Source organism: Hydra viridissima, unplaced genomic scaffold (assembly GCF_058129835.1).
Source record: "Hydra viridissima isolate aposymbiotic clone 2 unplaced genomic scaffold, HvirCarnegie_v1 scaffold_7, whole genome shotgun sequence".
In the NCBI taxonomy this organism is placed as follows: domain Eukaryota; kingdom Metazoa; phylum Cnidaria; class Hydrozoa; order Anthoathecata; family Hydridae; genus Hydra; species Hydra viridissima.
Genome location: NW_028324306.1, coordinates 4,014,543 through 4,029,413, shown reverse-complemented (window position 1 = coordinate 4,029,413; position 14,871 = coordinate 4,014,543). Strand labels below are relative to the sequence as shown.

General features: G+C 29.0%; 2 protein-coding genes across 5 annotated transcripts in view; both read left to right on the top strand.

Moving 5' to 3' along the window:
• Nucleotides 1–5,472, top strand: part of LOC145184803 (uncharacterized) — a 115,304-nt gene extending 109,832 nt beyond the window's left edge. For 3 of the 4 annotated variants that reach the window (XM_090092113.1, XM_090092112.1, XM_090092114.1), the window contains one exon: nt 4,795–5,472. In XM_090092113.1, coding sequence (XP_089948239.1) covers nt 4,795–4,868 — 74 coding nt within the window. In that variant the 3' untranslated portion in view covers nt 4,869–5,472. Of the gene's footprint in view, nt 1–3,644; nt 3,702–4,794 lie in introns of those variants that run through there. The other variant, XM_090092115.1, reaches the window with a different exon arrangement.
• Nucleotides 5,473–5,904: 432 nt separating this feature from the next.
• On the top strand, nt 5,905–12,432 carry LOC145184101 (uncharacterized). The gene is made up of 10 exons (XM_090094059.1): nt 5,905–6,051; nt 6,275–6,323; nt 7,188–7,664; nt 8,997–9,072; nt 9,191–9,356; nt 9,560–9,788; nt 10,125–10,200; nt 10,313–10,362; nt 10,470–10,706; nt 10,973–12,432. Exons 1-10 carry the CDS (start codon nt 6,034–6,036, stop codon nt 11,044–11,046), a joined length of 1,452 nt encoding a protein of 483 aa, XP_089950185.1. The 5' UTR covers nt 5,905–6,033; the 3' UTR covers nt 11,047–12,432.
• The last annotated feature ends 2,439 nt before the right edge of the window (nt 12,433–14,871 follow it).

The following is a 14,871-nucleotide window of genomic DNA, read 5'->3' as shown; positions in this document are numbered from 1 at the left end:
ATATCAATCCACAGTCAAATCGAACTGGTAGCTTTCTTTTCCTTGGTTCTTTAGGTTCATTTAAACTGAGAATTTTCCATTATTCTTTCCACATGACAGAATTAAACTTTTCTCTCATGTTGTAAATGGTGTCTTTAAATGTATCAATATTATCAGTGCCTGTTTTTAAATGTAGACTTTTACTCTGGATAACGGTATGAGCTCCTTCCAAATGTTTTAGGATACTACTAGTAATTTTCAACATAATAAATGCCTTATCCAGTTGCTTCATGAACCCGTTTGCTTTTGTCCCGCGTCATTTTTTTCAGTATTAGTTCATTTTTTTCAGTATTAGTTCTGAAAAGAATTTTCGTAATTCCTCATACTTGTTCAGTATTGATGCAAGTAATGTGTATCGCAACGTCCATCGTGTAGAACAAAATGGTCTCAAGGACATATTGTCACTTTCTTGCTGAAATGTCTTGAACTTAGCAAGTCTCTTGGTGATTCGCGAATGAACGTAATTGACTCCCTAGCAAGATAAGGAATATCTCTTACCTTGATAACATTCTTCATAAAGTCTTGGGTTACGAGATTTAGTGAATGCCCTTTAAAATGTACAAATAATGTTCTAGATTCGATGGCTCTTATTTTTGCTTGTAAGCCATTACAAACTCCCAAAACAATACTCGCAACATCAAAGCATTGCCCTCTTAAGTTATTTATTGGTAAATCTAATGTGGTTAATATATCATAAAACACTTTGAAAAGGGTTTTACAATCAGTTTTTGTCTGTTCCGTAAAAGCTTAAAAAGTATTCTTCAATTTGAAATGTGTGACGGTGGACCGATCGGACACACAATAAAACCTTATTGATTACAGATATGTCTGAAGTCTCGTTAAACATTATTGAAAAATATTTAACTTTCTTAATTTTAGCAGTAATAACTCTGATTACTTCGCATGCTATCATTTGAAGCAACTCGTTTATTATTTCATGCAAAATCCATTCATATTTCGCTCTCTGTAACCTAGAACTCAATTAAGAAACATCTGTAGCTCCAACTTTTAAAAACTGACTCAAATTTGAGTCTTGTTTTGCCAGTAAGGCAACAGTGGAAATAATTTTATCGAGAGCTTCTCTTGATTCCTTCATACATTCTTGGTGCGAGGACGAAATTTGTAAAGATATATTTATACAGCGATTTGCTGATTTTTCATGCATATTAAATCTTTCAATGACTTTTTTCCAACTAATAAATCCTTCTGTGGTAAACTTTGAATAAACAACCTTGTTAGTTTCGTTTCTTTGGCACATTGAACAGAACTTTTTATTTTTTTCTTTTTCATAATTAAGCCATTTGTACATGGTCAGCCAGGAATTAAGAAATTTACGAGTTTATTTTTTAGTAGCCTGCTTGGCAGGTGCATTAAAAGAACATTCAGTTGAATCAGAGCGTTCTTAAGCTTTTTCGGAGGAAGCAAAAGCCGTTGGTGACGCTGGCTGCTCGATGGAATGCAATACAGCTATAGCTGAGTCTGATTCTATATCTTGAACTGGGGCAGTAGATTTATTGCTGGTTCTAGTCAAGTATTTCAATATAGCCATACTAATGATCCTATTGGTAAAGTTTGACTTTGTGATAAACCTAAAAAAAAAAATAAAGCTGTAAATAATTTAATAGGGATAGTACCGATTTTGTTATAAAAAATTGTTCTAAAGAATCATAATATAGATATTTTCCGACTATCTTCCTGAAGAGCACAAAAGTTGAAAACAAAGCAACAAAAAATGAAGAGAGTTGGATTTTGAAAGCGCTGCATGCTAAAATGAATGACTAGAAGTCAGGAATTCTTGTAACAGATCAAAAAACATATCCCAATAGCATTTTACAACAATAAAAAAAAGGCAAAAATAAGTTTTTTAAAACATACATCTTATGTTAATATAATGCACTAAATGGTAGTAAAGAATTTTAAAGTAGGTTTAGTTATACATGCATGCGGATTAAAGGGTTAGCAAAATTGTTAACAAAATTATTAAACTGGGTTTTGTTAAATGTGGCAGTAATGGATTTTTAAATTTTATTTAGCTGCAAACAATGCTGCAAATAAAGCCCTATTACATAAAGTAAACATTATTTTAGAAGTAAAATAAAAATAGGTGAGAGGAGGGCAGCTTTGAACGGAGGCAACTTTGAAAAAATGCATTTTTGAAGCGTTTTTGTATTTAATCTTAATAAAACTAAATATTTTGTGAAAATTTACTCTCGCAGCTGTCATTTGGCATAAACTGGACAAAATATATGGTTGGTTTGTTTTTTGAGGACAAATCCTAAACATTTAGATATAAACTTGTAAGATTTTCCTGACCATGTTTCATGTTTCAGTCAATGCTATTTATAAGATAGAATAATTCATAACATTTACAGTTAAGCAGAAAATGTCAATAATTGAGATAATTTTGTTCGGAAAAATCATTGTTTATTATTTATTATGCTGTTGGGGCAGCTTTGAATAAATTGAATGGGGCACCTCTGAATCGTTATTTAGAAGCTGCTGCAACTTATAATATAAAACGTAACACTTTTTATACAGAATAAAGAAGTATAAAAAATTAATATCTAGGACCAAGCTAGGCTTAACAGCTAAATATACTGTCGCAGAATTATTTAATGAAGATGAGGAGATAATGTTAAGAGACTACCTAATAAAAAGGTCTAAAACGAATTATGGCTTGACATACATAACTTAAACTTAATCCATTTCCATTTATCGGTATAATCGAATTTACCATCTACCAGTATAACCGATTATATCGGTATATTTACCAGTATAATCCATTTACCAGTATAATCGATTTTTTCGAAGAATAAGGTTTAATTTGTTTTGTAAGTTTTTGTTTTTTTTTTCAAACTTGCTTCTATTTACAACTTAAATGGTTTTATATAACTTTTGTTTGATCAACTCTTTTGAGCGATTATAAGATTTAGAGTGATTTTTACTATGAGAAACTTAAATTTAATGAAATTTAAAAATAAAACAATACTCGGTTTTTTTAAAAAAAAAAAAAGTTTAATTACTAGATATTTCCATTTGCCAGAGACAACTCAAACCTCCCCCAGGTGCATTCAAAGCTCACCCAGTTGTATTCAAAGCTGTCCCAGATGTATTCAAAGCTGTCCCGGATGTATTCAAAGCTGTCCCGGATGTATTCAAAGCTGTCCCGGATGTATTCAAAGCTGCTTCTGGTTGGGGTAGTTTTGAACATTTTCATGAATGTTGAAGAAATAAGAATTTTGGCTTAATTTTTAGCTCAGAATTTATTAAAACACTGCAATTTTATTCCTTAATCTTTGTTTTGACTATTTAGAAGAAAAAAGTGGTTACTATGATTAAAATATTGGTTAATAAAAAAAAGTATAAAAAATGTTTAAAGCTGCCCCCTTCTCCCCTATTTACTATTGGAAATCGTAATAAGATAACTAAAAATCAACCTTTTTTTTTTAAAGTAAAAAAAAAAAAAACAACAAGTTATTGGCTTCTCATGTCTTATTTAGTACGTAGATTTTCATAAAACGTTTACAGCACAAGTGAAAATATAAAAACTTTTTCTTGCACTAGTGAGAAGATAAAATTCAATAGAGATTTATTTTATATTTTAGATAACATAGACATTTTTTAAAATGTGACTGTATTGCATCATTGTAACTTGTACATAAATAAACTAATACCAAAACAAATACAGAAATTAAATATTTGCAAGAAAATAGAAATTTTGCTCCAACTCACCCAAAGGTAGTAATTGATAGCAGACATTTTAAAATGCTACACCTATTTTCGTTGTTCTTTTTCCCTCGATGTTTCTGGTGATTGTTTGACAGCAGCCATCTTTTTTTTTTGAAAACTTGGCTTCGTTAACATTGGCAAATTTTGTAAAATTACTTTAACAAAATTTATCATAGAAGCAGCTTTTATTTGCAATGAGAGAATGAAGGTTTTCTGTGGACTGAAAAAAACTTGTTCTTAAGAATAGAACAGTGATCTAAACTTTTTCTTGGCGGACTGTCACATGTATAATTTTGTTTCTTTTTAACTATTCCATAGGGAAAGGAAAAACGGATTATTGATATAGCCGACTTGTTAAACCAATATATCTTTGTAGTCGAAGTTTATCTTTTATAACACTTACTAAAGCACTTTTCTAATTCAATAGAAAAACAATATCGAATGTTGTTAAAATGTATTCCGTTATAAATTTCTTTTGATTGTTAAATTGTCAGTATATTTAAATGTTGGCAAATTAAAATGTGTTTTTTTTTTTTTAAATAGTAATTTTATTTAAAAACTCGCTAAGTATTAAAACTTACCCTCATGAAAAATAAGTTATATTTTTGAATTCAGCACTTCAAAGTTGTTTATGAACAATTGTACTTTTATCCACTACACGCAGTGTTTTTTTAATTTCCATAAGTTCATTTTAAGCATGACTGAATACATTTTGCTTCACATTAAAATTAAACATTAGAATAATCGAGAAACAAATCGTGCAAACAACAAAGGATTAAACTTGAATTTTCGTTTTGAACGAAAAACTACGTGATTAAGTTTTAAACCTTCTAAAAGTTACTTCCCATTTTAACAGGCACAAAATAAGGCTCTGCACAAACTTCATTTGGGACCTTAAGTCCCCTATGAAGTTCCCATTTTTTCTGCTGATCTGGAGCAATATCGCGCGGTTTTTCAAGTATTTTTTCTGTGTGAACCTTGTTTTTTACGATTTACTTTAAGTGTCGTTGATGTAAATATTTTTAGGAAACGCCGATGGAATATTTTATCGAAAGGTTTCCAACGATTCGTGGGTTCAAAGAATAAAATGGAATATTTGACGGTGAAGATATCCATCATTTTTATCCACGGAATTTCGATTTCAAAATGGAAGCATCAAACTTCGAAAATGATGTTAATATGCTCGATTTAAATATTAATGAAAATAATCTTAATGAGGAACGGATTCTTCTCATTACGATCAATTAAACAATGAAATGGAGTTCTTTGTATTTGACAAAGTTTGACAAAATTACAAAAAATCAAGTAGCCTACTATGATTTAAGCTGAATTAGATGAAAAACTTTCTTTTAAATGTTTCAAAAATATTTTTTTCGGTTTTCTTTTTAACGTTAGTAATTAACTTTAACCAATTTGAAAGGTTCAACGGTTGTTTACAGCAAACAGTGGGAAAAAAAATCGTTTTGATACAAAATTCTCAAGAAGAATCACGTCAAGAAAAAGAACGAAAATAAAGAAAGAAAAATATAAAACCAAATAAAAACTTGTAGAATAAGGATTCTCATTTACAATGCAAAATCCTGATTTGCATCAAAGTTTGCAAATCTTCGATGCGGAGCAAGATCAACTTAATGTCGAACAAATAAAACTGAAGTTTTTGGAAATATTTTTCAATGAATTATGAAAGAAGTTATTTATTTTAAATTTTAACTGACTTTTAACTCTATTTTTTTTTTTTTTTACTCTGAACCTATTGCGTTTAAAAAAGCTTGAACAACATTACTGTTACATAAATATAATCTTTCTGTTACTAGGAAATATATGCGATCGCAAAAGGCGCTTGACAGAGTTGCCATATTATTTCAAATAATTGTATTGGGATGAAAAGAGATTTTTAAGTTTCTTTCCGTTAATTATTTAAATTATTCAGCTATTTGTTATCGAATACTTGTCGACATGACGATTTTGTTAGTTATACAAATTGTCGAATTATATAAGTTGTCGAGTTATCGATTCAAATAAGCTTGGATCGAAGTTTGCGTATAGAACCTCCTTAATTTTAAAAATTTATTTGTATTGAATAAATCTTTCATCAAATAATACAATAAAGACACCAATTGTAAATTCCATGACTTACGACAAAAGTTCCATTCGTTGGAGCATTTAGATAAAATTAATTCTATTCGTTGGAGCTTTGGTTCAGAAAAAAAGCTCACAGATTTAAATATTGCTACTAATACAAGAGGAGGACAAATTGAAATAAGAATGAACTGTTTAACATCGGTATTATCTCTCTTTTACTGCAATTGCATTTATTCGATTTATTTATTGAAAATAAGTATAACTAGAGTTGACTTCGCGGGAAGGACTCGCTGATGAGTACAAAAATTTTAAATTGTTGATGGCTTTTCAAGTCATTATTTGATTAGACTTTAGATTTAGGCCATTTAGGGGGTTTCTTTTTTACTTATGCGTAATAAATGGTTCTTTAAAAATTTTTTTATAGGTTTTATTAATTTTGGTAGCGAGTTTTGCAGTGAGTCCTGCTACAGTTAGTAAGATACTTTGTTTGCAATTATTTTAGTTATTTTCATTGATATTTTTAAAAATTCTTAAACTTAAATAGCAATACTCAGAGTTTAAAATTGACAAAAAAAAGAATAAAAAAAGAATTATAGTCACGTTCCACTTAAGAACTGTACTTTAAAAAACAACCACTCTAACCCATTAAGAGCCTCATAACAAATGATCAATTCATGTTGATTCCTACATAAACAGCCATATTGCCATATCGTAGTACATAAGCATTAATGATCTTTGAGCGTTCATCATACCAAAATTGTTATCACCTGGAATCGTATATAAGGTGTTTGTATAGCTCACTTAAATCTTTGAAAACGATTTACAAAACCCAAATAAAAACTAGGTTAAAACAAAATAGAAAAACACTAATAACAAAAGTAACCAGGCCAAGTCTCAGAGGAAGTGGTGACTAAGGTAAGAGAAAATGACCGGGCTCCACTGAATGGATTTTATAAGTCCCAATATGGCACGATAACAGCAACTAATACTTTTAAGAAGAGGGTTGGACGTTTGCCTCCCAACCAGTTGTGGTTCTAAAGCCAAAAAGCTACAGCACTTCCTATCAACATATTTAGTTCCCCCGGCAATATACTTTTTACCAGATTCATCCTGCAATTCAAAAGTTTAGTTGTTCATTTTTAAAATTTATAGATAAATTCGCCGGAAACAATTTAATTACGAGTGATCCGACTGTCTATCAATATAAATTCCATTTCTAAAGTTTTTTATGTTTTATAAATATATTCATAAATTTAAAACTAGTACTTTTTTTTGATATTTAAGTATTCACACGAATAAGTGAATCCATTTTTTTTTTTTTACTTTTTTTTTTAAAGCGCTGTTTGAAAAGAAAGAAGAAATATCCTTAGTAAAAGGAAATAATTTGACAACTTTGCCAAGTTTTCCAGAAGAATACATTATTTCGTTTGAAGTGAAGCCGACGTCGTACTCAGGAGATTGGCAAAGCGTAATACATTTAACACCAGGTGATGATATTGGATATGCAGAGAGAAATCCAGCTATCTTCTTCGATAGTAGAGGTATTTTGGTTGTAATGTCGCCGGTAAACGAATCAACGCTAACGAGTTATATCAAATCCTTTTCTTTAAACGTATGGACTAAAGTTGAAATATCGCAGTTGTTATTCGGTGAAAATTACATTTACAGCATATCTGTGAACGAAACATCATTCTATACAACTTTAAATTATGATGCACAAAACTTTACGAATTTGATTTTGTACGCGAGTGATGACTGGTACGAGCCACTATCAGGGACTATTCGTTATCTTACCATTAGTCAACTAACTAGAGGTAAATACAACCAATTAATGTTGAACCCTCCTTCGTTCAAAATTTGATTTTGATATTCAACAAAAAAAAGGCTTAGGCCACATAAATAAGGTAATGAATTATAAATTTAATAAGAGACAGGTAAACGCAAATATACTGGTTGTATATACACTCTCCTCCAAAACATTAGCAACCAAATTAAGAATACTGCTTTTTCAACTTTAATTAGTGAACCAAATAAAGGAACCAAATTGTTACTATTACATATAAAGAAAAGATTTGTACACAATACGACTACTTGAAAAAGAATATTTAATAAAAAGTGCAAATACAACCAAAACAACGCTTTTGCATTGTTTTGGTTGTATTTGCACTCCAAAGCATCAGCAACTTTGTAAACGACTCTATTCTAATTGCAAAAAAACAATTATCCATTTTTGCAGTCGGTGCCGTATTATTAGGAGATATTGACTTAAGATAACGGTTTTGCGCTGCTTTTGTAAGAGAACCTTGTAATACTAAGAATTTTTATCTTCCATTCACCTTTTTTGAATATAAGTCTTTTATAATGGCAGGAAACAAGTAAACTTAGATATTAAAGCTAAGTTGTACTTGTTTCCTGCCATTTATCGAGAAAAATACAAAAAGAGTCAAATAAAAAAAATGTCACCAAGTAGTCCATTAACAAATCAATTACATGTTGAATAATCAAGCAATTTACTTTAGGCAGTCCTTTAGAAACGGAACATTCATTTCTCCAAAAAATCGAAAAGCTGGAATTAAATTTGCAAATGTTTATAGATACTCGAGTTTTATTTTAAAAACTTTTTCATTTAACATTCATTTTTTTCAAAAAATCGAAAAGGTGGAATTTAATTTACAAATGTTCATAGACACTGGACTATTACTAAAAGATCTAAAGGCAAAGGTTTGGATCTTTAACACACAATAGAAACGGTCAAGCTTGGATGGTGGAAAAAATCGATAAACTCATCGAGTCTAAAGATGCTCTATAATCCAAAATATTCCTTAAAACATTGATTGTTGCATTGTTTTAGGAGTTATAAAAAAGTTGCTAATGTTTTTTACTTCAATAGTTTCTGTTTTGTTAGTTTTGTTTTTTTTTTTTTTATAAAAATGAATGTAGTTTTTTGTTTACACAATTCAAATAAAAGTTAAGTTTATAATTACTTTAAGAAAAAATGAAAAATGATGAAAAATAAGTAAACTCTATTTAATACGATTCATAAAAAAGTTGCTTATGTTGGTGAAGGAGAGTGTAATTGTATAATAAATGTTTATTTGTATAAATAGCAATATATTCGCATGTAAAAGATTAGGATTTATTTATAGATTTGAATAGTCTGTCTGAGCAATCAATTTTCTACAAACCCCAAGTATATGTCAGCTACAGCGGCTTTCTAGATAGGTAACATGTTTATTTTTTGTTTCAAAGCAGAAATATTCAAAAAAGAATAATTCCAAGAGCCTGTGACTGGTGGTATTATGCTTTATAAATTTTTAAAAATACTTCTTTTGAAAACTAGCACGTTGTTAACACTCAATCTATCAATTCAATCTGTTTCTAAGCCAAACGAAACTGTGTTTAATTTGACCCTTGATTATTTGCTGCCGCCGTTTATAAAGAGAATTTCTAACAACACTACGACAAGATTTGAAGAAGTGATTGATAGCTTGCACCTAAAACTCAAAGTAATTAAAATTTTAGTCCTTCTTCTGCTTGACAACAGTTTCTCTTTGAGATATTGTTAGTGATACTATTACACTATTATAAATGTTCAGCAAATAGTTGCAAAGATTATTCTTCTAAAACTAGCAGTATTTGTCTTACTTTTAACAGTTTGTTTTATTTATATGTTTAATAGTGGTCACAAAAAATTAAGTTGTTCTTACAGTGTGTTGGTTTGGTTGCAGCCGATGGTTCAGTGTTTTACAGCCTTAAAGCCATGATTGACGTTTCAAAAGTACCAAATACTCGTAAATTTAATATGACAATACCTGTCAACGTTTCCTTTAAAAATGTTGCAGGAAAAACTTGGCTTCAGTATAAGTCAATTCGAATAGAGGTTAATCTTCGTGATTACTCCAGTTTAAAGATAATAAACTCTTCGCGTGTTCTCTCAGGTAACCCAGGATCTTAACCGATTTTATAATGGTTAGGCTGAATTAACGAGAAAAGCTTAACTTATATATATATATATATATATATATATATATATATATATATATATATATATATATATATATATATATATATATATAAGTTAAGCTATATATATATATATATATATATATATATATATATATATATATATATATATATATATATATATATGTATAAAGTTAAATTCGATTCGATTGTTTTATTTTAAATTTTTTTAAAAGTAAAAATAAAACAATCGAATCCCTAAAGTATTCCAAAAATAAATACTTTATTGAGCTTAAACGGCCGTCATTTAGAAAGCTACGGTCGTGGCATATATTGGGATTCAACCAATTTACTCGTTTATGTTTGCATGAACCAGCACGTCACCAGGTAGTGGACATATATGGTTATTTTTTTGTTGATTTGGTATGAAATTATCAATATTTTCATGTCAGAAAAAGTAATTAATTAGATTTGAAAAAAAGTAATTAATTTTTTTTAGCACGGAATCTGCTTGTTTTTACTCCAATAATAGAGGACAGCAATGGGCAGGTAACATTCAGTCATTATTTTAATGTAATTATGTAATATACGGGAATAGGATGGAAAAGGAATAAAAAAATGAGCTGCATTTTAATTAAATTAAAAAAAAACAACAGATTTAGATGTCCGCGTAGGTTCAATACTTGGGCACCACTCATTAACCGCAGAACTCTATGGAATACATCGTAATCAGAAGACCTACTTGATGTTTCGTAACGCATACAAAAAGTGGTTTGCTTTAACTTATGAAGATTTTACTAAATATGCAAATAACTATATTGATCAAAATATGCGGAAAAAGTTAGATGGTGAAGGCGATCAAATTTATACGCTTGGTCCATATCAGTGGATGGGTAAGGTTCTCTTTTGTAAATTGCTAAACTATTGCAGTTAATGGCTATGAGTAGATTTCACTTGTAGCATTTATTAACTTATGATTGTAAATTTATAAATGAGTTTAATTAATTTGATAAACAAATTTTAACCTTAATGTTTAAACAAACTGTTACAAAAAAAGTACGACTTTATTTTATCGTGTGTGTGTGTATATATATATATATATATATATATAATATATAATATACATAGAGTTCTTTGCGTTATTTTACATTTTATTTAGGTAATATCGAGGGGTTATTCTATCGCAAGTTTCAAAACGATTCTTGGGTTCAAAGAGTAAAATGGAGTTCATGAAATTATCATATATTTTCAGAAAATCTCTATGCATTTTATACTAAAGAAGTACTCAAAAAATAGATTGGAAAATCATCTACAGAGTTCTATTTAACCAAAATGCATAAAGTGATGACTTTATTGCTAGCAGTTACTGACGCGGAAGAAAGTGATACTACCAAATACAACTCAGTTTTGCTTTTTTCTACATCACAAGCAGCTAAGTTGGTGACATAAATCTCTCTTTAAAATAACAAAATTGTATTTTTATTTACCAGACGAAGATAGAGTTAATGCTCCAACCATCAGAATCAGGTGTTTGATGGTATAAAAATTTTCATGCTTGAAGAGTTCATTAACCCGCAAAGAACAGAGAGAGTTATGTGGATTTGATCGATTTATCAAATCTGTGGGTTTGATCCGCAAAATTAGAGCATCTTTTAAATGATGTTCTAATAGATGTTGATCTAATGCTGCGGATTAAATCAACACAGCTTGAGTAAATAAATCCTTTTAGGGTAGTAATGTTAAAATGTAAGAGCGGATCATCAAGATATTTTCAATTTGATACAATCAAATTTGATTCATAGAAAAAATACTTTTAAACGGTCACGTGGCACAACAGCAGTGAATATTGGATGACTGAATGGTGTCGTTGTGAAACTACGAAATGTAATCACCAACAGAGGTTTTAACAAATCACAGTATATTGGTTGCCAATAGAATATTCTTAAAAGAATTCTAAAAAGTGTACAGGACTTTTTCAATCCTACTTATCCCACTCTCAACTACAAATTTGTAGATTACGAGGTAAAACGTTACAATGACTAGCTGCAATCCTTAAAACCAGAAACTGAAATGAAAATTAATCAAAATCTAGGATAGGGAGATGATTTTAAATTTCTTTTTGAGTTGTGTAGAGTTACATTTTAATTCTTTAAAGGAAGTAGCACATAACCATTTATTAAATGACAAAATTTTCCTTTCTAAAAAATGCTAGTTGCATATTATTTGGTCTCATATGCTCTTTTTTTACCTCATTTTGAAATGTAGAATGGAACTGGAACTAATTCTCTTTCATCTCAAATCCAAACCAAATGTTCAAGTAGGAGATTTACCGAATTTCTAAGTTAAAATGCTCTGGAGCTATGAGGTGCTTTACAATGTATCGGAATTTGAAAAAATCTATTTAAGATATTCCAAGTATTAACAATTGTGCCGAAAGAGCAGCCAAATTATTGGAAGAACTACGCTAGAATTGTAAAACGGAAGAATATCTGACTCTTAAGTTTATTTCAACTAATGCCTTTTGATTTTCTTTTATGTACTTAATTGTTAATAAAAACTGTCATAACATTCTGTTTGTATAGATGTAAGAAAGTCTCAGAAATTTTATTAATTGGTGTTGGACATTTTTTTGGAATTGAATTTAAAAATTTACTCTTCGAAATCCATATCAAAATGTTCCTTGAATTACCACTACGTAACCCTAGTGCACAGCCTTAAAGGACTAAAGAGAGAAGGAGTGCAACGTATATATATAGTCATTTTGACTGCATCTGATTATTTGAAAATATACAAATTAATAAAAAAAAATTTCTTCATTTTTATTGAATAAAAAAGGTTTTCACATTATCAAATAAATCATTTTGCATTTAAGGTGTAAACAAATAAGTAAGATTCCAAATTATCAATACATTTTACGATAAATAAAGACTTCAGGGGAATAAGCTAAAAACTTCAGGGGAAGACTCACAGTTGTCTACTTTTTCTACTTTTGAGAAAAATGGAATTTTGTGTTTGAAGGCTTAAAAAATCTTTAATGTTAAATAGTTTTAGACTCGAATAAAAGTGATTAAAGCATGATAAAAGTGATTTTTAGCTTATATAAATGCGAAAATTTATAAAATGAGACATCTCTAGTTTTTCTCGTGTGTTGCTTTACTTATGAACGGACTTGTAAAACGAGTTCAATTAATTATTGTAAATATTAATATAGAATATCGTTTAACACAAAGAAGATATTGTAGATCACAGCTAGTAGTAGATGAAGTGCTCGAGTCTATTGTTGTTTGATAGTTGACTTTAAGAAAGTTACAGTATATTTACATATTCATATACATATACAGTATATTTACATATACAGTATATTTACATATTTACAGTTTATTTACATTCTTATATATTATAAGATGTTCTCACAATCATGATATTTATACCTATTCCCAAGGAGAGTATTGTTTACATAATTCTAAACAATCCAAACACGAAACGTTTAACACGATTTGATTAGCACAACACCGTGTAGTCTTCAACTCAGAACTGAGATAAATATCACTTATTTCAAACCCTTAAAAACATTTGTGTAGTAAAAATCCGTTGAACTTGTTTTTCATAAGTGATATGCAAGTTGATTTGTTATTTTTTGTAAAGTAAATTTTCAACATTATTTTATTTACTTGATGTGACATTGAAATTTATTTATTTAATTTATTTAAATTATTTCATTTATTTGTCTGATATTTATACAAACAAATATGGCATCAAATATATTTCCCCATTTTGCATCTATAAACGTTCCATTTCAATAAACTTCTGAAAACTCGATTCTTGTAAAAAAAACTGCTACAGATTTCATTTTTATTCGTTATTAACAGAATATAATATATTTCCTCTCCTTATTGAAAATTAGCCCACATACGAAGTGGTGCCTCTATTGATCTTCTTCAACTATTTCTATTTCCTAATCATTAAAAACTAAAAATCTAATTAAAAGTTAGAAATATAAAGCACCAATCAGATTTGGTGATACCAAAACACTAGCATTATATATAATAGACAATTGAATATTTCAATGAAACTTCATTTATAAGTCTTAACACAACTACGATTATAAAAATATAATTTAAGGTGGTACCAGGGCAAAGACAACTTTTTAACAAAAAAAGTGAAAACAATTAAACAGACTTTAGCTCTTTTCTATTAATGAACAACAAAAAATGAACATATTAGGAATGTTGTCTATGAAACAGAATTTTTTAAAACACTTTTAATTTTACCAGGTTGACATTCGAACTTTAAGATATAAAAATTAAGGGAAGTTTGGGACCAAAGCATGATAAAAATGAATTTTTTTTAAAAAATAAAAAAAATTATGCTTCATAGACAACATTCCTAATATGTTTATCTTTAAACCTGCAAAATTTCAGCCCATCTATTTTCTATGAAAAGTTATTTTTTCTGAAAAATTGAAATTTAGCGAGAGAAAAAAAGTTGCTGAAAATCTAAAACAATTTTTTAAAAGTAGTATATTGTAATTATACGGTAATATAAACTATTTAATAATGGCCATAACCGTATGTCTCTCCCTCTTCAAATAATTCACTGTTAATAATAAAGTTACATTTGAATGCAGTGTGATGAGATGAAGAATCGTCTATTGGAGAAAAAGCGTTGCTAAGGTCGTTGCTATGAAGCAAGAACCAAACTGCTCTTTAAAAAAATGGTAAGTTTGATTAAAATTTAAGATTTTTGACTTTTTGCAAAACGCACATTGAAATAAATAGAATTAAGAATTCAAAACATTAATTTTGGTGTTTTTCAAAGTTTTATCAAAAAAAGGCGTTTTTTACCCTGCTACCACCTTAACTAAAATCAAATTCCTCTTTCTTTAATTAAACATCTCGTTATTTTTGGAAATTTTTTATCGGCAGCAATAATATTAACCCTCGAACTCTTGGGGAATTTTTTCAAAATATTAATCAAAAGCAATTAATGTTGCCATTTAATATGTTGATTAATTGAACGTAAAAATCTATTTAAAATAATCCAAGGGATCCAAGTCTG